At 36.9% G+C, this 22800-nt stretch overlaps 2 protein-coding genes across 2 annotated transcripts in view; one reads left to right on the top strand and one right to left on the bottom strand.

Moving 5' to 3' along the window:
* The window catches only part of LOC136027396 (transmembrane ascorbate-dependent reductase CYB561-like), a 74551-nt gene that overhangs the window by 13748 nt on the left and 38003 nt on the right, over positions 1–22800 (top strand). The gene's annotated exons all lie outside the window — the stretch shown is intronic.
* Positions 1060–22198, bottom strand: LOC136027397 (fer3-like protein). Its single transcript, XM_065704610.1, has 3 exons — positions 21978–22198; positions 7165–7306; positions 1060–1388 (listed from the first exon to the last, which is right to left on the bottom strand). Exons 1-3 carry the CDS (start codon positions 22148–22150, stop codon positions 1161–1163), a joined length of 543 nt encoding a protein of 180 aa, XP_065560682.1. The 5' UTR covers positions 22151–22198; the 3' UTR covers positions 1060–1160.

Raw genomic sequence — 22800 nt, 5'->3', positions numbered from 1 at the left:
AGTATAAATGACGACCAGGACACAAGTAAAAAAAAAAATTAACAAAACTAAAAAGAAGGTAAAAACTACAAAAAAACTAAAAAGAAAAAAAAACTAAAAACTAATAAAAAAACTAAAAAATCTAAAAATCTAAATAAACTAAAAAAGAAAAAAAAAGGAAAAAAATAAAGGAGAAAAACAAAACTAAAAAACGAATGTATATACAGACCGGTACACCGGGATACAAATGACGACCGGGACACAGGGAATATAAATAACGACCGGGACACAGGGACACAACTACAACGGGGACACCGGGGGAAACAGGGGGATATAAATGACGACCGGGACAAAAAAACTAAAAAGAAATAAAAACTAAAAACTAATAAAAAAAACTAAAAAATCTAAAAATCTAAATAAGCTAAAAAAGAAAAAAAAAGGAAAAAAATAAAGGAGAAAAACAAAACTAAAAAACGAATGTATATACAGACCGGGACACCGGGATACAAATGATGACCGGGACCCGGGACACAGGGAATATAAATGACGACCGGGACACAGGGACACAACTACAACGGGGACACCGGGGGAAACAGGGGGATAACCTGACAATCTATTTATATGCAAAGACAATGGGACAGCAAAGAATGTTGTATATTCGCAAGTTTTACGTAGTTAAAACCATATATATATATATATATATATCTATATTCACAGGTGGGACATAGGGACACAACTACAATGGCGCGTAACTATTATGGCGCGTAACGACTTACGCGCGCGGGGGGGCTTGGGGGGGGCGCGAAGCGCCCCCACCAACTAGGTGTTGGGGTGGCGCGAAGCGCCACCCCAACAGCTAGTATATATATATATATATATAATGTCTCATTTTGTGTGTAGACTTCATGGTCTTGTAATCTGCATTCTCCCTTTTTCACTGTCCTATACCATCATGACAATTCACTTAGATATCTAAGTGTCTGTTTGTCCACTTTGCTATTGTTTTTCTTCAAAGGTATCGTAATGAATCAACAGGGAACTAAACTTAATCTATTCTACCTTTCGATTTTAGTCCAAGACTTTGAAGTGAATTGAAAATTTTATTTTGGGCAATCTTGAACATCATAAACTGAAATAGAATACTTAAAAACAATTGAGGTACAAAAACGACATGGGTTTGATCATTTTCCCCATAAACACCAGGGCTCCTTGACCTGGGCACAGGGAAACGTGAAGATCTCTGTTGAATGTGACTGTTGGAAGACTTTGGTTTGGAAGATTGGCTCGTCTTTAGTCATCGAAGCCAACGGCTCTCCATTGAGCAATTCCGACATGAATTTGATGTATGTAATTGCCAGTCTTAATGTTTCGATCCTCGATAATCTTTTTTCATATGCGAATGTTGGAACCTGAAATATTAAAGTAATTTATTGGACTTCCCTCGGTTTAAACTTGATATTATGTATTGACTACAATTTTTCAGATTTACAATATGATAATTTACGATACGATAGAGAAAAAATCACCAATATTTTGTCACAAGTAATCTGAAAATTCATTGACCGAGTCTTGTTCCCGCAAATCTTGTTTCTCTGAATATCGGGTGTATTTAGTATGCTTTTTAGAACACCCCCCATAAAGCTATCGGAATTCAAACGTTTTTTGCACAATACTGTCTCCTGGGTTGGTCTAGCATTGTACCGCGAAGGGTGAAAATTTGGTATTATGCGGATTTCTGTGAGTCTTTTTGTTGATTTGCCAAGTAACTTTAATAATGGTAGATGCATTAATAAATGATGAACCAAATTAATTGTTATTCATTATGTCAATAAACAGCCAACCTCTATAAGGTCGCTCTTAAGGTTTGTTAGAAAAAATAGCCGAAAGACCTTTTTATTCATATTTCTAACAAGCCAGTAACACAAATCTTTTTGATATGTTGGAGGGAAAGTAGTACTTCTTTGTCAAATTACATAGAAAAAACTAGTTTTTTTAACTGAGAGTAAGGAGCGACATTAAAACTTAAAACGAACAGAAATTACTCCGTATATGAAATGGGTTGTCCCCTCCGCAATCCCTCGCTCTTTACGCTAAAGCTTTTAATTGTATTAAAAAGCAGAATTGTGGCAAAGAGTCAAACTTTAGCGTAAAGAGCGAGGGATTGCAGAGGGGACAACCCATTTCATATACGGAGTAATTTCTGTTCGTTTTAAGTTTTAACGTTGCTCCTTACTCTCAGTTAAAAAAAACTAGTTTTTTTTATGTAATTTCTGAACGTTTTTGATTAATGCATGTTTGATTTTGGCTCTCCACACATAAATTATTAAAATGAAATTTGCATATTAATTCCTTTTTTGGCTAAATGGCTTTCTCTTAGTTTTGATCAGATGATTTTGAGAAATAAGGGATGGGGAAGGAGGCCTAGTTGCCATTCAATTTTTCGGTTACATAAAAAGGCAACTATAAATTTTAATTTTTAACGAATTTTTCTATTAGTAAAAAATATACGTAACTTAAGAATTATCTTACGTAACAAACTTTTATGTTCTTTAATTTTTATTATGTATATGAGAGGGTTTGTACCCTCGTTAATACCTCGTTCTTTACACTAAATCGTAAGTTTTGTCCCAATTCTTTAAGAATCAGAAAGGCCGTAGAATAAATAGTTGAAATTACTAAAAATACTATAGCATAAAGAGCGAGGTATTTATCTCCTCCTAAATACCTCGCTCTTTATGCTAAAGTATTTTTAGAACCCCTCATATGCGTAATAATCTCTGTTCGTTTTAAGTTTCAATGCTACTCTTTACTTTCAATTGAAAAAACTTTTCCATGTTTATTTTTTCATTGTTTTTTTATAGTAATTTTAGAAAATCCTGCGCCCTTTTCATTGAATTTCTGTTCCCCCATGACATATTTCTCCATGGAAAGATCCTCCCACATAGCCCCCTCCCCTCAACCCCACCCCCAAAACCAAAAAAAAATCCCCTGAAACCGACTGTACACTTCCCAATAACCATTATTATATGTAAACACTGGTCGAAGTTTGTAACTTGCAGCCCCTCCCCCAGGGACTGTGGGGGAGTAAGTCATTCCCAAAGACATAGTTATTATGGTTTTTGACTATGCGGAACAAAATGGATATCTCAAAATTTTGATCTGTTGACTTTGGAGAAAAAATGAGCGTGGGAGGGGCCTAGATGCCCTCCAATTTTTTTGGTCACTTAAAAAGGGCACTAGAAATTTTCATTTCCGTTAGAATGAGCCCTCTTGCGACAGTCTAGGACCACTCGGTCGATACGATGACCCCTGGGGAAAAAAAACAAACAAACAAATAAACACGCACCCGTGATTTGTCTTCTGGCAAAAAATACGAAATTCCACATTTTTATAGATAGGAGCTTGAAAATTTTACTACAGGGTTCTCTGATACGCCGAATGCGATGGTGTGATTTTCGTTAAGATTCTGTGACTTTTAGGGGGTGTTTCCCCCTATTTTCTAAAATAAGGCAAATTTTCTCAGGCTCGTAACTTTTGATGACAAAGACTAAATTTGATGAAACTTATATATTTAAAATCAGCATGAAAATCTGATTCTTTTGATGTATATTTTAGCATCAAAATTCCGTTTTTTAGAGTTTCGTTTACTGTTCAGCCGGGTCGCTCCTTACTACAGTTCGTTACCACGAACTGTTTGATAAATTGCGCTTTTTCAAATAAATTCCAAATTTTCTACGTTGTTGCAGACTTTTCGATTTGTCTCTGCATTTGGCATTCGCTATCAGGAATTTTTAGAATCGCACAATAGGCTTCACGATCTCATACGTGGTAGGAATTTCGAATGCATTTCCATATATGGTATGACTAAATAGATAAAAGTTTTCAAACAGATGAATTTCACAACATATATGTATGGTGTGAACAGGGTTGCCAACCATTGACGTCCAAAAAGAGGTTCTAGGCGTTTACTCCCGAAAAATACCCTGTCTCCTGTGGATAATAACCCCGTGGAAATTACCCTCCCACCCCCGCAGAAAGTTGGGTTTTCCAAATTTGATGATTTTATTTAAGTTGTGTGTTTTTTAGTTTCGTTGAGAAGTCTTAAGGAAAGGGATAAAGAGAATTTTATCCACCATAAATATGTTCAAAACGACTTTCGTATTAACTTCTGCAATTTTTGGCAGTAGCGGCTGCCAAATAAAGAAAAAAATATGGGTGAAAATCATCAAAATTAAGTTAAAAATATATGGCACCAAAAAGAAGATTTAGCTATTTTGCGAGTTAGTTTTTTCTTTTATAGCGAAAAGAGCAAGGTTTTGTGTAAGGGACAACTCCTTTCATCTATTTAATAATTTCTGTTTGTTTAAATTTTTGATGTTACTCCTTTATTTCCTTTGAAAAAATTGGTGTTTGAATTTAATATATAATCGTTGTTAAATAATACCGGTAAATCCGGCTCTTTCTCCATGAAAAATTTCGGTACTTGTGTATTATAAGCAAATCACTCAAGTTTACGACATGTAAAACTCGAGAACAAACCGGTTTCTTCGTTCCTTTGGGACCAACTTGTGCTACATATTTGCACATTAGGGAGGGGGATAAAGTAAAGAAGGTCTGCATTCAAAATGTGTTAGGTGCAAATATTCTACATAGTATGAAGTAAGAATTGTTTTCTGACTTCAAACTGTCTCCAAATACTTTACCCCCCCCCCTCATGTACAAATTTATAGCCCAAATTACATGTTTCCCGTTTATTCAGTTACTTATCTTTGTTTTGTCTCACGCTAAGCTAAAAACTTTGGAGCTAAACCTAAAGCTAAACTTTGAAGTGAGTGGTGCATGCGCAATTGTGAAGCGGAAGAGTAAAAATTACTCTTTTTAGGTGTTAGTTTTCATTGAATTTGAACTTGAGTAGTTGGTAACTTCGTCAGAAGTGTAATTACAGGGTTACCAACTGAACATGGCTACCAACTTGCACGCTTTTCATTTCAAAAGTAATCCATTATACCTAAGAGGTGACACCCAGGCTTGACACCAGATGCGCAAGTACAAAAATTTCTTCCCCCTACGGGAAAAAAAAATATTAAATTCAAATAAAATTATCAAATTTAGAAAGCTTTATTTTCTATGGGGGGATTTTCCGTGGGAGAGGGAGTATTTTCCGTGAGGGTAAACGCTGGCCACCCCAAAAAGAGAAAAAGAGTGATTTCTGCTCAAAAAGAGTGCAAGTCAAAAAATTTGCACGCGCACGGGTGCCAAAGCCTGGGTGTCACTTCTTAGGTATAATGGATTACTTTTGAAATGAAAAGCATGCAAGTTGGTAATCATGTTCAGTTGGTAACCCTGTAATTACACTTCTGACGAAGTTACCAACTACTCAAGTTCAAAGTCAATGAAAACTAAGACCTAAAAAGAGTAGGTTTTACTCTTCCGCTTCCCCTCGAAGGTAAAAAGGAGTGCATTTCTCAGGAAAAGTGTGCAATTTGGTAACCCTGAGTGAGAGTGCTGACTACTATGCAACCCTCGGCCCAGCAAAGTTATTCACACTAGCCCATTCTTGAGTTACGTTGTACTAATCGAGCACTACCTGCATGAGTACTCGCCACATGATAAATCTTCTGCGAAAAATTTAATTGGTCGTTAGATTCAGTAATGACATATACGTATGCTTTTCGAATAGCGGCAAGCGAATCCGTGAATTCAGGGAGTTTCAGGGGTTTGTGAAGTAGCTGGGCATGGATATCTATACCCGTCCGCTACTTGCTGGTTGGCATTTGAGGCTGTCACCCAGGCACTGCTTGGTCAATGGACTGCCATGAAGGTGTCTGTAACTCTCCCTTTGGTTGAAGGTCGGATCAAATGACCGTAAAACTTTCTGGAGCTCTGAATAATCTCGATGACTACCTTTACTATCTTTCTCAATTACGTTCTGCTAATCGTGAATCGTCAGAATCTGAAATTCACAAGCACAGAAGTGAAAGTTCACAAATTTTTCAGAAATACTGTGACAAATTGATGAGGAATTGTTAAGAAGACTGGCTTTCGGCCATTTGTTCAGACTTCGCACTGAATTTCTCAGAACAAAGAGCTGAGTGAAGGAAAATGCCGCCTCCACCGTTCTGGAACTCAGTTTCTATCCTCAAGAATGATATCAGGAATCCTGCTTTTCTTGATCTGCACGCATTCCTGAAAGTCATTATATCTTTGTCTCGCACCAATGCTTCTGCCGAACATCAATGTTCGATATTAAAGTCAATTCGGACGCCTCCTCGAGCAGCCAGAAACGATAGATGAAATATTAAGTCACATAAATTTTGAGTGTTCCTGCTGAGCTGATCAAGAGCGCCAAGAAACGGAACATCTGATTGTTGAATTCCAGCCTGGTCCAGGAATATTCCGAGACAATCGTTCCACCGGAGCATGGGCCATCCTCTTGGATATTTCTAGACGCTACTGATTCAAAATCTGGGTCAAAATCGTGAAGGATCCAAAAATGTATCCGGGGCTTGATTGGTGTTGTCCTCGCCGAAGCAAGTCAAGGGGACAGGATTCAAGCCTCTTGCCCAACCATCGTCATTTTATCTGGACTTTGTGCCGGCAACCGTTAGCAGATGATACATAGCAGGTGGAAAATATGATGGGTATATCAAGTAAGGGGTAAACAAAAATTCTTATGTTATATATGTCAGACCAAAGCAATATCTACGAAACGACGATGTACGCGTGTTGCAGTAAACAGTAGTATTTTAGTTATAAGGAATGGGAAGTACTTGTTGGAGGAATTTGTTAGCAGTACTTGTGAGTGGCACCACTGCTTCGTGTCTCATTATGAAATGAGGTCTCAAGTTCACCAGAATTAATTTTGCGGTGACATTGGGTCTTAGCTGATGTCGAATAATGCTGATTGAAAATCTGTAAAAGGTTTTATCTTAGGACCTTAAACCTAAATCATTTCTGCACACAAGATGGGAGAGGGGTAAATCCCCTCAGTGTTTCCCTGACTAGCATTCTTCATAGGAAAAATATGGCATGAACATACATTATTTAGGCGCTTGAGCCCCAACCCATATTGGATATATTCCCAAGGGTTGACATTAAGCGCCCATTTGAACGCCGTACTGTTTGTTGAATAGAAGAAATCATATAATTAAAAATCGGAAAATAACTTTTATAGAAAGCTTTTACCTTTCGTCTTAGTTTGTCAAAAGCATCGTTCAGATTGAACATGCGCCGTCTTTCTCTGACGTTGGCTGCTCTTCTTTGTGCCAAACTAGCTATCCTCTTTCGTGTTTTTCTCTGGTTTGCTGCAGTATGAGACTGAGTTGGCCTAAAAGTAAGTACTGTTCATCTGATTAAGAAGTAATGGTGATATACTTTTTAGGGGCTACTGTCGGTAATGATGTCGTTGTTTCAAACGAAAGAGAGAAATTGTAAATAAAACAACCTGTTGTCTATCGATTTCATGCCAGGAAAAGTTAGATGCTAGAATTTACACCCCCTCCCCTTTTTTTCTGAAAATGTGAAAAATTCAATTTTTTTTTGGTTGTATAGTCGTTACAACATAAATTTTCAGTGTAAAATCAACCTCTCCCACAACATAGTGCTGAGAACAGCTTGACCTATCCAACACTGTGATGACTGCAAAAAGCCTTAACAGACTAACATGACAATTAGGATTGAATATTGTGGTCGTCATATATGTACTCATGCTCAGAGGCATTGAAACCTGGAAATATATGTAATGTTTTTTCCGGTGATCTTCTCAATGAAAACACACACATGCACAAAAATAATATTTTCATATGGAAATGCTAAAAAGAATCTTTCCGAAAATCTGCAGGGGATAAAAAGTTGTGTGGAGGTGCCCACCCCCTCCCAAATGACACCGCTCCTTATATGTGACAATTTTTGATAAATTATCACTTGAGGATTAATCCAAAGCCCCCCCTCCTAAATGAAAATAATTCTAGTTGCCTTGATACGCGCTTCACATTATATTTTATCACTTGAAAAAGTTTATATTTCAAATCTTGTTCATTTTGATGTTTGAATAATGTCAATTAATATTACCTTTTAAAGAATAACGTAACGATATTATTGTTGTCACTTGTACCCCTCATATGTGGAGGCGTCGATTCATAGAAATTTAAGGAAGGAAAATATAGACAATGTTGAGTAAAAGGGTTATTTTGTTTTCGACGAAGGAATGCTTTTTTCCCCCATGAATTGCATATTGAAAAGACCGATTTAGCTTATTGCTCCTTTTGCTCATTGAGGTTTCATCAATGTATTTTATTGGGGTTCTAAAATTATATTTAAAATAAAGTCACAACGAGTAGGCTAGGATTTACGCATATAGGCCCAGTAGGCTCGGGCCTAGGGGTGCACAATATGAAGGGGCGCAAAAAAAGACGCTGAACAATATTTTTTTTTAACAAAGACTGGACTGGTGTGATCTACCGTCAAAGTACCATGTGCACTTTGCTGCAGTGCTGCCTATTCTTAGAAAAATGATCTTAAAACAGCACAAGAGCTCCATAGCCGCTTATAAACTGTCAGGTGTACTCAAGAACGGCAGCTGGGAGCTCGGTATCACCTCTCTCTTGCATTACTTTTGGCTCATCACTCATCACTTGCCTTCTTTTCAGGGCTTCCACTATCCCCGAATTCTCGGGGATCTCACCGTAAACCTCTGTGTTTCCCCAATAAAAAGTTGCTTGGGTCTAGGGGTGCCAAAGATTTATATTCGGCCGTTAAAATAAGGATTGAAGCTACAATATGATAATTTGTTGAAGTAACAAAACAAGCTTGACAACTGTTTGACTTTGTACCATACATGCAGTGAAAGCAATATTAACCTATCGTCTATCGAGGGTGTGAAAGCAATATCAATACTATCGTCTATGCAGCTTTCTGGCGCTGCAGTTTTTAAGAGAAAGTTTTTCAGAGGGTATAAACAGATAATCCGAATCGTTAAAACCCTCATTTACATAAATGGGGGCAAATATTAATTAAGAGAATGGGATCCATTATATTTGGGATCCATTATATTTGGGATTCATTAGTCCATTATATTTCAAGTTTTGTATTCGTGTTATGGTTTTGATACACTAACTTTGGCTTTCAAAATTTATATCTTCTCTATTTATAAAAGAAATGAAACATGGGATTGTTTCTCTAAATGTAATAAGCTGCTGCTGAAATAAAGCAAAAATGGAAGTTGAGATTTGAAGTTATCCTCTTGTGAAATCTCAAGGTTTGGTCATTTATCTCTGATCTCCCTTACTTCCTATATTTTCTCCTGATTTTTCGCTTTCTTAATTGTCCTCATCCCCTTTAAATGGAATTATGTGCATGCTACTTATATTAGCCAATTCTGATTTGAAGACCCAACTAATTTAGTTTTGTGTAATTTCTCCAAAACAATCAAATTTCACCCATGTAAAAAAAGCGACAGTAAACGAAACAAATTAAAAATAATGTGTGGATGTACAAAATTGTGGACGATGGAAGACTCCTTAAAAAGCGCAAATAGTTTTCTTAAAATCACATACTCGAGCACTTTTTTTTCCTGAAATGTTATTTAAAGGGTATTTATAAAAAAATTCGGGGGGGGGGGACTTGTATCAATTCTTGCATCATAATTTCATGTTCAATTAAATTCTGCTGGTACTTCAGTTGCGTAAATAAAGAGGCGCAACTATCTCGATGGTACAATTTTCATGAGTTTTAGGTTCACCAGTAGGTGCCATTTAGATTCAACAGTAGGCGTCGACTGCTACTGCTGTCGACAAAGACACACTAATCCTATCTAGCATTTTGCATTTCTTGGCATTTCTTCATAATATAAAATTAGTTTAGCTAGTGTAATAAAGCAAAATCAGTGCATTAATAAACTAATTTGGCTAATTTATTACACTAATTAACTGACTTATCTGAGTTTCTAAAAAAAAACTAGGAAGCCCGAAAAAATACTGAAAAACTCAAAATTCTAGTTGGTGTTCGGGATTTCTTAAGACATTAGCGTCAGTTTACGCTAATCATACATTTCGTACACCCTTTGATTTATGCTTAATCAGCGTCTTGATAGTTTCCTAAAAAGTCGTTGTTGCAAATGCACTCTATTAGAGCGATTCTCCAACTGTAGGCTAGCACTAGTTCTGTCACCAGTTAGGGTAAATGATTTAACAAAAAAAATTGAGTAGAAAGACAAACTCATATACATTTTTTTTTTTGTAGAAATGGATATTAAAAATGAAGGAATTTGTCCAAGCCAATCAGACGAATATGAATACGAAGAGGAGCTTGTTATTTTGAAGCTAACTGATACGGTTAAAGAAGCCGTCCTTGATTCAGAAGATATCCAAATCAATATGGTTGGCTTTGAAACGGGGAAACCTTTACTTCAAGTGGGTAGTCGAATCCATGAATGTGAGCTTCAGGGAGTTGTTGGTACTTCAATGATTTTTATAGAAAAAGAGAAGCAAGGTGACGTTGATATAGTGGTGGAGAAGGCCCTGCCAAATACTCTGGAGTTTCAGTGCTGTGTACAGAAAGAGATGGCAGTGAAAAGAATGTTTGTGAGAAAGAAGGCCTGTGAAGAGTAATTTGTGTTTTTATTTGAACTCTGACAGTTGTCATATTTGATTTTATATTTCTTACCTTTGATGTTTTAGAATAATAATGGCTATATGTTGACAACATTGTTTTTGATATATTTAGAAAGGGAATTTAAAGCTTTAAATAATGAAAAACTAATGAAATTGGTTCAAGGAAATTATCATGAGAGGGATTCTAATCACATATATTTTAACATAAGCATGCAGGAAAGGCTATGGGACTTGATTTGCACCAGGTTAACAGTCAATCACGGTTATAACTGAACCAGTAATCTAGTAAAGAGCTGACATCGGCACATGGTAACCGAGAAAACCCGGTTTTCATGACCACTGTTAATTGTTAAAAATTTTCAAATGGCTCTGATTTGAAAATGGTAAGGTTCAACTGAATAGCAATTTATAATCATGAAATAAAACTTGGAAGAACACCTTAGAAATGGTGACGAATCAAAGTGGAGAGCACGGCATTGAAGTCGCTGCTGCCGAAAATCTTTTACCGTATTGCAATCCCCTATCTTAAAACCGTGGAAAATTGCATCTTAACAGCGGTGGTAGTCATGTCTCCTTTTTTACGCCATTGCTAGTAGGCTAATGGAAGGTCATAAAGAGATGAAGAAGGCCTGCTTCGGAAGCTAAAATTTAAATGTACTACTCTTTTAAGTCGTAAAATATCCTGCCACAACTAGGTACAGTTTGTGTCCATTTTGGTGCACCAGGACAGCACTTTTGTCCTATAAGAGAATAATGGCATCGAATAAACAATCTGAAAAGGCCATTCAGTTCAAAAATTTTTAAGAGCTATGTATATAACGTTTCAGTTTAGGAAGATATATTGCTATGCAGTGACGAAAATATCTCCGAAGCTGTCGTCTCTACTTTCACTCCTATCATGCTCCTACGACATAATCTAAAACGCCTAATGCTCCCAACGTGGGATAACATTAGTTGCAGTAAATATGTACATGATTCTATTCCTTACAGGGTTTGTGATAACTGCATGTTTGTAATAATCGTGACAGTAGAAAATGCACCCTCCCCTCTCCTGATTGTCCCATATATTGCCCCTAGATGTGGGTTCGTAGAAGACTGAAAAAAAAACACTTGAACACTAAAATTATTACTGTATAATATGCATATTGTTTTTATAAGTCACGCTATAATGTTTATTTGAATTGTTCTAACATTCTTTTACAATCAGACATAGCATAGGTCTAATGTTTTGACGACTAAAGGAAATCCTTCATAAAGAAAACGGAACATTGACAAATGTAAAATAACAGAGAAATACGTTAACTAGGACTGTAGATGTGGACGTGAAGTGGGGGGAGGGGTTGCTGATGGATTCATTTGTGAGTGAACCGGTTATTATATTTAGAAATAGCATGAAGAAAAGTATCGAGTAATGGGTTCACTTAGTCCCTAAGTTAGTGATGGATTCATGTATATATTTACCTTAGTTGCAAATCAGTGAGGTTCCTTTCGCCCCCTGGATTGGAGATAGTTTTTTTTTTATTAAAGATTGTACTTACATTTACACGAATCTTTCGATACAGACATATAGGCATCAACCCCCCTCCCTACCTTCTCAAAATCCTGGATAGCATCGAATATTACCAAAATGTCAGTATATTTCTCAATAACAAATACTATATACAAACATTTGGCGAATTGCACAGCTTACAGCCCTTTCCCCAGGGACGGTGGGAGGTCTTATGATCCCTTGAGGAATAGTTGTTTGACCTTTCAACTATGCTGAACCACGTGTCTCTCAAAATTTTGATCGGGAAGAACGGGGCATGGGAGGAGGGCTAGTTACTCTCCAATCTTTTTGGTCACTTATAAAGGGCACTAGAACTCTTAGTGTATTTGAGTGAGCCCTTTCCCGATCTTCTAGGACCATTAGTTTGATAAGTTCTCCTCAGGCGAAAAAACATCAAAAATATAAAAATTCATGACCTTTCTACTGAAAAATCTATAATTTCTAATATAGGAGCTTGAAACCTGTACAGTAAGGTTTTCTGATATGTTGACCTTTTTGAAGATCAGCGAGCATCCTCAAGATAATGTAATTTTGCTCCGTATTTCTTTATATTGTTAGCAAATTATCATATTTATTGTTGAATGCAACAATAAAATACAGATATCCCAAAGACAGTTTTATATTCTAATAAATGCCAATTTTTGAAAGTTTATTGTAGGATACTCGTGAATTTTGGTTCTTTTCCTTGGATTTCCGCCGGAATTTGTGGATTTCTGATGTCTAGAGTAAAAATCTATGGGTGTCCCACAATAAAGACGTTAATAGTTGAACAAGTAACCTTCATTAGGATATAAGACTGTTTTTGGAATATACATTTTCCACTCCTATATTGAAAAGTAAATATGACAGTTTTCTAACAATATAAAGAAATGCGGAGCTAAAATTACATTCCCTTGATGATGCTCGCTGATATTCAAACAGATGGTTTTATAAGCTACCGTCTGCTTTTATTTAATGGCAAAAGATGGGGGGGGGGCTACATCACAGGTCGCAAATTAAAACTGGGGCACCGTGAAATCAAACCATATGTAATAAACTATAATTCACCATTTCCTATAAAAAACAAGAGCTAAGAGCTCATATGGCACTTGTGACGAGGTCGGAAGAGCCAAGAGCTCATATGGTATGAGCTCTAGCAAAATTCTAAGAATCAATAGATTGCTTTAAAAGGAAAATCAGAGGCTTAATGCCGGTCGGGATTTAAAATAAGAGCTCTGAGTCACGAGGTCCTTCTAAATATTAAAATTCATTAAGATCCGATGACCCACTCGTAAGTTAAAAATACCTCAATTTTTCTGATTTTTCCTCTCCCTTCAGCCCCCCAGATAGTCAAATCGGGGAAAACAACTTTATCAAGTCAATTTGTGCAGCTCCCTGACACGCCTACCAATTTTCATCGTCTTAGCACGTCCAGAAGCACCAAACTCGCCAAAGCACTGAACCCCACCACCAAACTCCACCAAAGAGAGCGGATCCAGTCCGGTTACGTCAATCACGTATCTACAACATTTATAAGCGTTTTCCAAGATTTTCGGTTTCCCCCCCCAACTTTCCCAATGTCAAAAGATCTGGTCGGGATTTGAAATAAGAGCTCTGAAACATGAGTTCCTTCTAAATATCAAATTTCATTAAGATCCCGTCACCCGTTCTTAAGTTAAAAATACCTCAATTTTTCTGATTTTTCCAAATTAACAACCCCCAGCTCCCTCAAATAGAACGGATCCGTACCAATGATGTCAATATCGTATCTATAACTTGTGCTTATTCTACTCATCAAGTTTCATTCCGATCTCTCCACTCTAAGGGTTTTCAAAGATTTATGTTTTCCCCCTCCAACCCTGTATGTCCCCGGATCCTATTCGAATTGAAAATGGAGCATCTGAGATCACCCATTCGTAAGATACCTTGATTTTAATGTTTTCCAAGAATTCCGGTTTCCCCCTCCAACTCCCTTCAATGTCACTGGATCTGGTCGAGATGAGTCGATTTATAGATGAGTCGATGAGTCTGGTCGATTTAGAAATGAGAGTTCTAAAGGACAAGATCCTTATAGATATCAAATTTCATTAAGATCTGATCACCCGTTCGTAAGTTACAAATACCTTATTTTTCTAATTTTTCGGAATTACTCCTCCCCCCCACAACTCAACCAAAAAGAGCAGATCCGGTTCGGTTATGTCAGTCACCTATCTTGGACTTGTGCTTTATTCTTTCCACCAAGTTTCATCCTGATCTCTCCGCTTTAAGCGTTTTCCAAGATTTCCGGTCCTCCCCCCTAATGACACTGTGTCCGGTCGGGATTTAAAATAGGAGATCTGAGTTTCAATGTCCTTCTAAATATGAAATTTCATTAAGATACGATTACTCTTTCGTAAGTCAAAAATACCTCATTTTTTTAATTTTTTGGAATTAAACAAAACTCCCCCAAAGAGAGCAGATCCGTTCTGGTTATGTCAATCCCGTATCTAGGACTTATGCTAATTTTTCCCACCAAGTTTCATCCCGATCCCTCCGCTCTAAGCGTTTTCCAAGATTTTAGGTTCCGCCCCTCCAACTTCCCCTTCACCGGATCCGGTCGGGATTTAAGATAAGGGCTCTGAGACACGATGTCCTTCTAAACATCAAATTTTATTAAGATCCGATCACTCCTTTGTAAGTTAAAAATGCCTCATTTTTTTATTTTTCAGAATTAACCCAACTCCCCCAAAGAGAGCGGACCCGTTCGGGTTATTTCAATCACATATCTATGACTTACGATTATTTTTACCACCAAGTTTCATCCCGATCCCTCTTAGCGTTTTCCAACATTTTAGGTCCCCCCCGAACTCCCCCAATGTCACCGGATTCGGTCGAGATTTAAAATAAGAGCTCTGAGACACGATATCCTTCCAAAAATCAAGTTTCATTAACATCTGATCTCTCCTTCGTAAGTTAAAAATACCTCATTTTTTCTAATTTTTCAGAATTAATTCCCCCAATTCCCCCAAAGAGAGCGGATCCGTTCCGGTTATATCAATCACGTATCTAGGACTTGTGATTATTTTTCCCACCAAGTTTCATCCCGATCTCTCAACTCTAAGCATTTTCCGACATTTTAGGTTCCCCCCTCTATTCGCCCAAAATCACCGGATCCGGTCGGGATTCAAAATAAGAGCTCTGAGACATGATGTTCTTCCAAACTTCAAATTTCATTAAGATCCGACCACTCCTTCGTAAGTTAAAAATACGTCATTTTTTCTAATTTTCAGAATTCAACGTCCTAGCTTACCTGGAAGTACCTCAAGGAGCAAAATCGGGACAGACAGACCGACAGAAAGACCGACAGAATTTGCCATCGCTATATGTCACTTGGTTAATACCAAGTGCCATAAAAATCAGGAGGAGGGAAAACATTAACAATCTCTCATCCGAAAGATCTAAAATCGGTATATTTTAAACGCCTTTATTAACCTTTGTCAGTTTAAGTGGAGGACCAAATCTTCAAAGATCGCATTCTTCTACAGCTAAAATATGGTTGTTGGTCGTCTTGAAGGAAAACTAGGAATAATCTTCTGTTATTAAGTATAGGGTTATCAACAGGACATACTTCGCGTCAAAAGGACACATTTTCTTCTTTAAAGAAATTATGACCTACATGGGTGAAAAAAATGGCCCATTTCAAGATTTGTCCCATTTTTTGTAAGTAGAGCATTTCTACCACCGATCTGATCCATTGCATCAGAACTGTGAACAATTTTTTTTTTGGCGGGGGGATTGTGGAAAAAGACATTATTTACCCATTTGGGCTGATTTTTATGAACATGGAGTATAGCACATGGAAAGACCCAATTGAAATGAATGACATTCCGTTTTTATATATTTATAAGATCGGTGAAGTAATCCTTAAGGTTCTGAGTATGTAATTTATAAGTAGAGCAGAGTTGAACCTTACCCTAAAATCTCAAACATTATAAAAAGAACTAGTTTGTTATAATGCTTGATCCCACCCACTGCAATTTGGGCCCACCCAGAGTAAGTTCCATGCAGAGGCGCCATTTGGACCAAATCTTGGGGTGGGCATTAACTCCATCTTGGCCCCCTCCGACTCATTTCGTGTCGCGTAATTATCTAGGAAATGGGCATTTGACAGAACTCGAGAATTTTATTGTGTATCTTGCCTACTTTCAAAGTTTACAATGATTAATAGCAAATAGCGTAATTACCCCAAGAGTTGTCAAGTAATTACGCTCTTTGGTTAATAGGCGTGCAGTAATTTCAAATCAATTGGACAGAATGGATTATGTTGGACATAATGGATTATTATGGCCGGCAAAGGGCCCTTTGTGGTGGAAGCTTGGGCCCCCTGGAAAATCTGGGGTGGGCATTTGCCCCCCCTGACCCCCCCCCAAATGGCGCCTCTGGTTCCATATGAATGTTGGTCAAAGTTAAGGATTTTTCATTTTAAATAATTCTATCAATACATCTTTTTATTTGAACTTTCTCGTATATTTGTCTTTTTAACAATATTGTTTTTCTCTGTTGAAAATAATTTATGCTTCTTTTCTATAAAGTCTTGGCGGGCTTATGAACCGATTTTATGGGCTGGGAGCTTTACATGCCCTGTCTCCCTCTCCCGAAACTTTTAGGTTTGTAGGATTTCTATACATTTTCTATGATTTGATTTTTTTAAATATAGTTTTTAACAAACTTGTCCTTCTTTCACTTATGTTTGTGGGTACTAGCCTAACCTCAGGGACCAAACAAAAATTCAGGACTTCGCTGAACATACCAATGCTGTAGTTTATCTTGCCGTTTATAGTAAGCAAAGAGAAACCTTTACATAGATGGTGGTAAGGGAGGGGACGAGGAGAGGTGATCCCAGCCCCCCCCCCCCTTGGGAAAAGAAGACAATTTAAACTTCGCTTTGTGACCCAGGATACTACGTATCTGCTCTCCCCCTCCTTAAAATCTGAATCTCTGTAAAAAATTAAGTCATTGTAGTTTAATGAAATCGCACTGATAGCAGCCGTAATTCGTCGTTTCCTTACAATGCTCGTACGTTTCTATTATGTTTTATCAGCAGTTGAAATAAAGCAACATTTGAAGTTGCAAAACTTACGAAAGAACCCATGAAAAACAAGATTGAAAAAGAAGAAATTCAATGGGAAGACCTATTCTTGACTGGAATAAACTTTTCTTAACCTCAATGGAAATCAAGTTAATGACAAAGGAAAGATTTATTTTAGAAGAACAATTTATTTCCAACAAATTTAAGCAACTTTCAGGTTTTGGATTTTCGTTATGCTTTGAATTCAATTACTTTTTCTACAAAAAACCTTGTAGGCCGTTGCATATATTAGAAAAAATTGTCTTGCTCACAAAAACGAGTTGAAAAACGTCCAAAATAGAATTCTGTCTATACTATTGTATATACAATTTTTTACTTTCATGCCCTCACATTTACTAACTTCACTTTGTTTGGGAGCCTTTTTTTGACCGAGGAAATACAAAATAGCTAATCATTCAAATGGCAGGAGAGGGGGGGGGGAGAGAAATATTGGATGCTTTCAATAGCTCTCATAGTCTTATGTCTTCCAAATCGAGTATACAGTCACCATTGCACCCAGTGAAAAGATAAGAATAGAAAAGGCAAACAAACTGACTTCATAACAAATAAATAGACACTGCACTTAAAAAATAACAAATAATAGTACGTTATATTTACATAACTTGCAAAGTCTCAACTGCAAACGGTGCACTAGTAGAGGACACCAAGAAAGGATCCCTATCTTTCATATTATGACTTTCATTTAGTAAGGTTATAGCTTCCTCGAGGCTATACTGAGGCTCTGAGTGATTCTTGGATTTCATGCCCATAAAAGGGGCAGAAACAGTTATTTAGCAAGTCTGAAGAAACAAAAGCCAGTTCTTTTTTTTTATCTTACATAGTAAAAATTTCCCAAAACGGGGCAGTACAGGAAACATAGGGAATGGCCAACGAATTGAAAAGAGACGCAAGGAGATAGAAGCACTATTTCGCAGCCGTCACTGAAGCATAACAATCCTGCTGTGCTTCCACGTGAGATGTGGCTTATCAGGCGTTAATTGGCGTGAGAAAGGGTTGAGCCGGTGGAAAGGTCCAGATACGTGATATTTCTTTTGGATGAACTGAAGAGGAACCGAGGCTCACAGATGGGGTCGGGTCACTTTCTCTTAAGTTAATCACAAAGAAGAGCCACTTCCAAGCGTTAAATTCGAGTCAAAGCTTCCGGCATTCATCGTGCCAGCTTTGAAAATTCAGAAAGTCGTTCAATAGTTCGACTGACGTTAAGGATGTCATCGGCATTTAAAACGAAAGAGTGAACGCAAGAATACGTTAGAATGCAGGAAGATGGAGAATGTTCTCGGGTCTGAACGTAATTGTCGTTAAACAGAACAGACGAAGAATCTACCCTTTCCCAGGATCCTTACTTAGGCAGGGAATCTTCTGTGTCGAGGTGTCAGTTCATTAGATTTCAGAAGCGAGATCTTTACATAGGTTTTAAGAAGAAAGTATCTCACATGCCATGAAAATCCTTAATGATGCAGCGATTTATATTTTTTTTTAAAGACAGCGAATTTGTGATATTTTCGTTGTGATCAAGAAAACACTTTTACTTTAAAAAATATAAAAAATCTTTATTATTACCACTTAAGTGTCTATCACATTGGAGTAAGTTTCTAGTAAAGATGTATTAAACTACGCGAGGGTAATTTGTGAAATGGGCACGCTTTGAAGGCGAATATGTCATCGCGGGGCCGTGCTATAGTAATTCCAATGCTGTAACTTTTATTGTAATTTTTCCGCCCTTTTCAATGGGTTGCAGTTTTTTTTTGCAAATGATCAAAATTTGTTTTTAATAGTTACAATTTTTTTTAATATGTTGAACTTGAATAGTAGTTATCGTTTTCAAATTAGTAAGAATTGCCAGTTTTTCCGCACCAAATATTTTCTTTGGAGATAAATTTTTAAATGTTTGGTTACTATTGGGTCTGGGGTCGTTGTTTACCAGGATACACCTACTTTTGAAACCTTGATTTTGCGTCTCTTGAAAATTAATTAAAAAAACTTTTTCCACAAAATAAGTAAAAAAAAAGTAAAGAACTCTATTAAACCAAAAATGAGCTGAAATAGAATCAAATGATCTATCAAGCGTAAAACTACCACAAATCATCACCGAAAAATAAATGAAACCCAAAACGACTATAAATAACAAAGTCCAACTGAAAACGAGCAGAAATTAACACGAATAGGGCTCACAACCCCTATGCCTTCCCAAGGCCGTAACATAATTTGGACTTTACTGAAAAAAAATACAAATGAATGTGCAGCGTTAGTTTAATATATATATGCTCATATTTATATATGCTCAATAACATAATTATGGACATTTTTGGACAAATGAATGTGCAGCATTAGTTTAATATATATATATATATATATATATATATATATATATATATATATATATATATATATATATATATATATATATATATATATATATATATATATATATATATATATATATATATATATATATATATATATTTATGCTCAATAACATATATATATGCTCAATAACATAATTTGGACATTTTTGGACAAATGAATGTGCAGCGTTAGTTTAATATATATATGCTCATATTTATTCCTTAGAATCTTAGTAATATTTGATATACTAAAGTTATAAATGTGAAAAACATTTAAAACTTGTCTTTTCAGTAAAGTGCAAATTATGTTCTGGTCTTAAGAGGCATAGGAGTTTTGAGCCCTACTGTTTTGTATGGTGGTTTGTGTCTTTGGACTATTTTAAATAAAAAAAAACTGTCTCAAAATTTCTATTGGACGCATTTCGGAAAAAAAGGCGTGTGGGGAGGGGAGCTGCCCTCTGATCAGTTTGACTCTTATAAAGGGCATTAGAACTACTGATTACCATTCCAATGAGCCCCATCCAAAGTATACACCATCACCATTTCTATGAAAACCTTATATACCCCAATGGCAACCCTTGCCCTTAGAGCGGAGGGGGGTTGTCTTCTTCAACGACATAATTTCCGGACCCTTCAACTAAGATGATCAAAATTGCTATCTCCAAATTTTGATTGGATGTGTTTGGGGAAATGATGGGCGTGAGGGGGCTGGTTGCTCCCAGTCGCTTTTGACTCTTAGAAAGGGTACTATAGCTTCCAGTTTCAAATCAACTGAGCCTCATCTGAAGTTTATGTGAACACCCATTCCATAAAAAACTTATATTGCTCCATGGCATAACTTCAAACCCTATCCCAAGGGCAGTGGGGGGTTGTGTCAACCCTAGAGGTATTATTATATGTTCTGTCGACTATTCTGAATAAAATTGATATCTCAGAGTTTCAATCAGATGTATCTTATGAAAAGAGGAGTAGTTTGGGGGATGCTAGTTGCCCTCCGTCGCTTTTGACTCTTAAAAGGGAAATAGAACTTCAAATTTTCAACTAAATGAGCCTCGTCTAAAGCTTAAACAATCATCCCTTCTATAAAAACCTTAAATGCTCTGGGGTTTGTTTCCACCCCCAAAGCCTTGTTTTATAATATTTGGACTATTTTGAATTAAATGGCTATCTCAAAATTTCTATTAGATGCATGTGGGATGGATAGCTGCCCTCGGATTACTTTGACTCCTAAAAAGAGTACTAGGACTTTGGGTTACCAATCCAATGAACCTATTCTAAAGTTTATTCGATCATACTTCCTATAAAAACCTTACATACCCCCAGGGCCTAACTTACAACCCTTGCCCTGAGGTCTAAAGGGGGTGGGTTGTCATCCTCAAAGACATAATTTCCGGACCTTTCAACGACGCTGAATAAAACTGCTATCTAAAAATTTGTATCGGGAGCGTTTTGAAAAATGATGGGGGTAGGGGGGTGATTTCCCCTCCAATCACTTTCGACTATTAAAAAGGGCGCTAGTCCTATCGATTTTGAGCCCTTTTCAATGGTTCTACGGCAACTTCTACTATACGAAGCGTCCTGTTCTAAAACAAATAAGAAAAAAAATAAATAATAGCCTACTTTGTGGCAACATCGTTCTTTACTTAGGCAGCGTTATTGCGCTGCCTATGATCTTTGAAGATAAACATGTAGGCTATTGAACCAGTATTTTTTTTCTTTTTTTTTACTTCTAAACGATGTTAATTTTCGGAAAAAAAGAAACAGATGAAACTTCTGAGATGCCTCTTTTCTAGAAAGGATAATCTCGCCTTGCAGTTGAAACGGGACTGTGCTTGCGAGTCAGCAGACACTTGAATACTACATATCTAGCATAGTTCTACTATTTAGTGGGTAAGGTGGTAAGCGAGGCAGAACACCCTAGATTTGAGTTTTAACTTGGGTTTCTTGGGAGGTGGCCATAGCTAAAGTTTTGAACTGGCTGACTTGAAAGAGGAGTATTCGCCAGTGTTTTGTTTTCCGATGATTAATCAATGTTTAGAGTTTATTGTAGTAGTAGCACTGGATGCGTAATCTGGGTCTGAGAGGCGATCCTGACATCATGGCAAATTGGATTATTTCCACATCTTCTTACAACTAACGTATGACTTATCTGTTTTTTTCTTTTCAAAGAATCTGACCCCCTCCCTCTTCCAGTAAAATCCTATCTCTATCTGATTAGCAGAGCATAAGCAAGAAATGAAACTAACGCATCCCTCTCTACAGGAACTTCCTTGCCACGTTCTTGATTTCGTTAATGTCAGTAAAACTGTCTGTAGCTCCCACTTTCACTCTTACCCTTTGAAGTTTGGAACCCCTAATCTACCTTAATTAATGAAAATGTAGCTTACTTTGATTCTTGCGATGATTTTGATCTCAAATCAGTTTTAGCGTTATTCTTTTCATTACTGCTATAGCAATACCTAGTTGGTTCAAAACACTGGTTTCTGAGGGTTGTTGAACTAGGATAATTACAAGATGAGCAATTATCAATGGATGTTATCCCTGCATAGTAAGGTAGCATTCCTTCACGCTTAGAATAGAACTGAAGCGAAGTACTGTTCCTTCTAAGGTTTTCCCCTGAATGTGGGCCCCGATTTATAAGAAGTGCCAGCTGACGCTCTGCCGTCAAGTTTTCTAATATGCCGTAGTTATTAAAGAGTGATCATGGAAATTTGCCGAGATTATTAGTTCTGCCAGCTGACGCTTGGCAGTGTGTTACTGCTTTAGTGCCTTTTTTCCGCTTTGACGAATTGAATTGCTTTCGTTATTGTTTCCAGTTTGAATGATGGAAAACTTCTCCGGACAAAAGTTAATATTGAAAATATTATTTTTCCCCTCGTTTTTCTGCTTAATGCGATAATTTGTACTATTTTGTTATTAAGACGAGGAGTTAATTGCTTAGGGCAATTTCAAAATGTTTAAATGTCCAATGTTTTTCCTTTCTTTTTAACTGTTTAATCTTGAAATGTTGAAGAAAAAATGGGTATTTATATAATTCTGAAAGTCTGCAGACGTTCCCGTATTGTTTTCTATGGACAGGACAAAATTTTCATTTTCATTGTTCACTTTTTAAGGAAGTAATTCTATTATGTAAAGATCAGGAGGGGTAATGGACTGGGAATGGAACGTAGAACTGATGTATTAATCTCTTGTCATGTTTAGATTCAGGTA

The sequence above is a fragment of the Artemia franciscana genome, chromosome 5 (assembly GCF_032884065.1).
Source record: "Artemia franciscana chromosome 5, ASM3288406v1, whole genome shotgun sequence".
NCBI classification, from domain to species: domain Eukaryota; kingdom Metazoa; phylum Arthropoda; class Branchiopoda; order Anostraca; family Artemiidae; genus Artemia; species Artemia franciscana.
The sequence above is the reverse complement of the archived record's forward strand: the minus strand, read 5'-3'. Positions and strand labels throughout refer to the sequence as shown.

Excerpts from the sequence above, each read along its gene's own strand:
- LOC136027397 (XM_065704610.1), bottom strand. The coding sequence starts at position 22,150 with ATGCTACCTTACTATGCAGGGATAACATCCATTGATAATTGCTCATCT. Across the intron at positions 7,307-21,977 it reads AAATCATCGCAAGAATCAAA|GCCAACTCAGTCTCATACTG; the intron begins GTAAGCTACATT and ends ACTTACTTTTAG. Across the intron at positions 1,389-7,164 it reads TTGACAAACTAAGACGAAAG|GTTCCAACATTCGCATATGA; the intron begins GTAAAAGCTTTC and ends TTAATATTTCAG.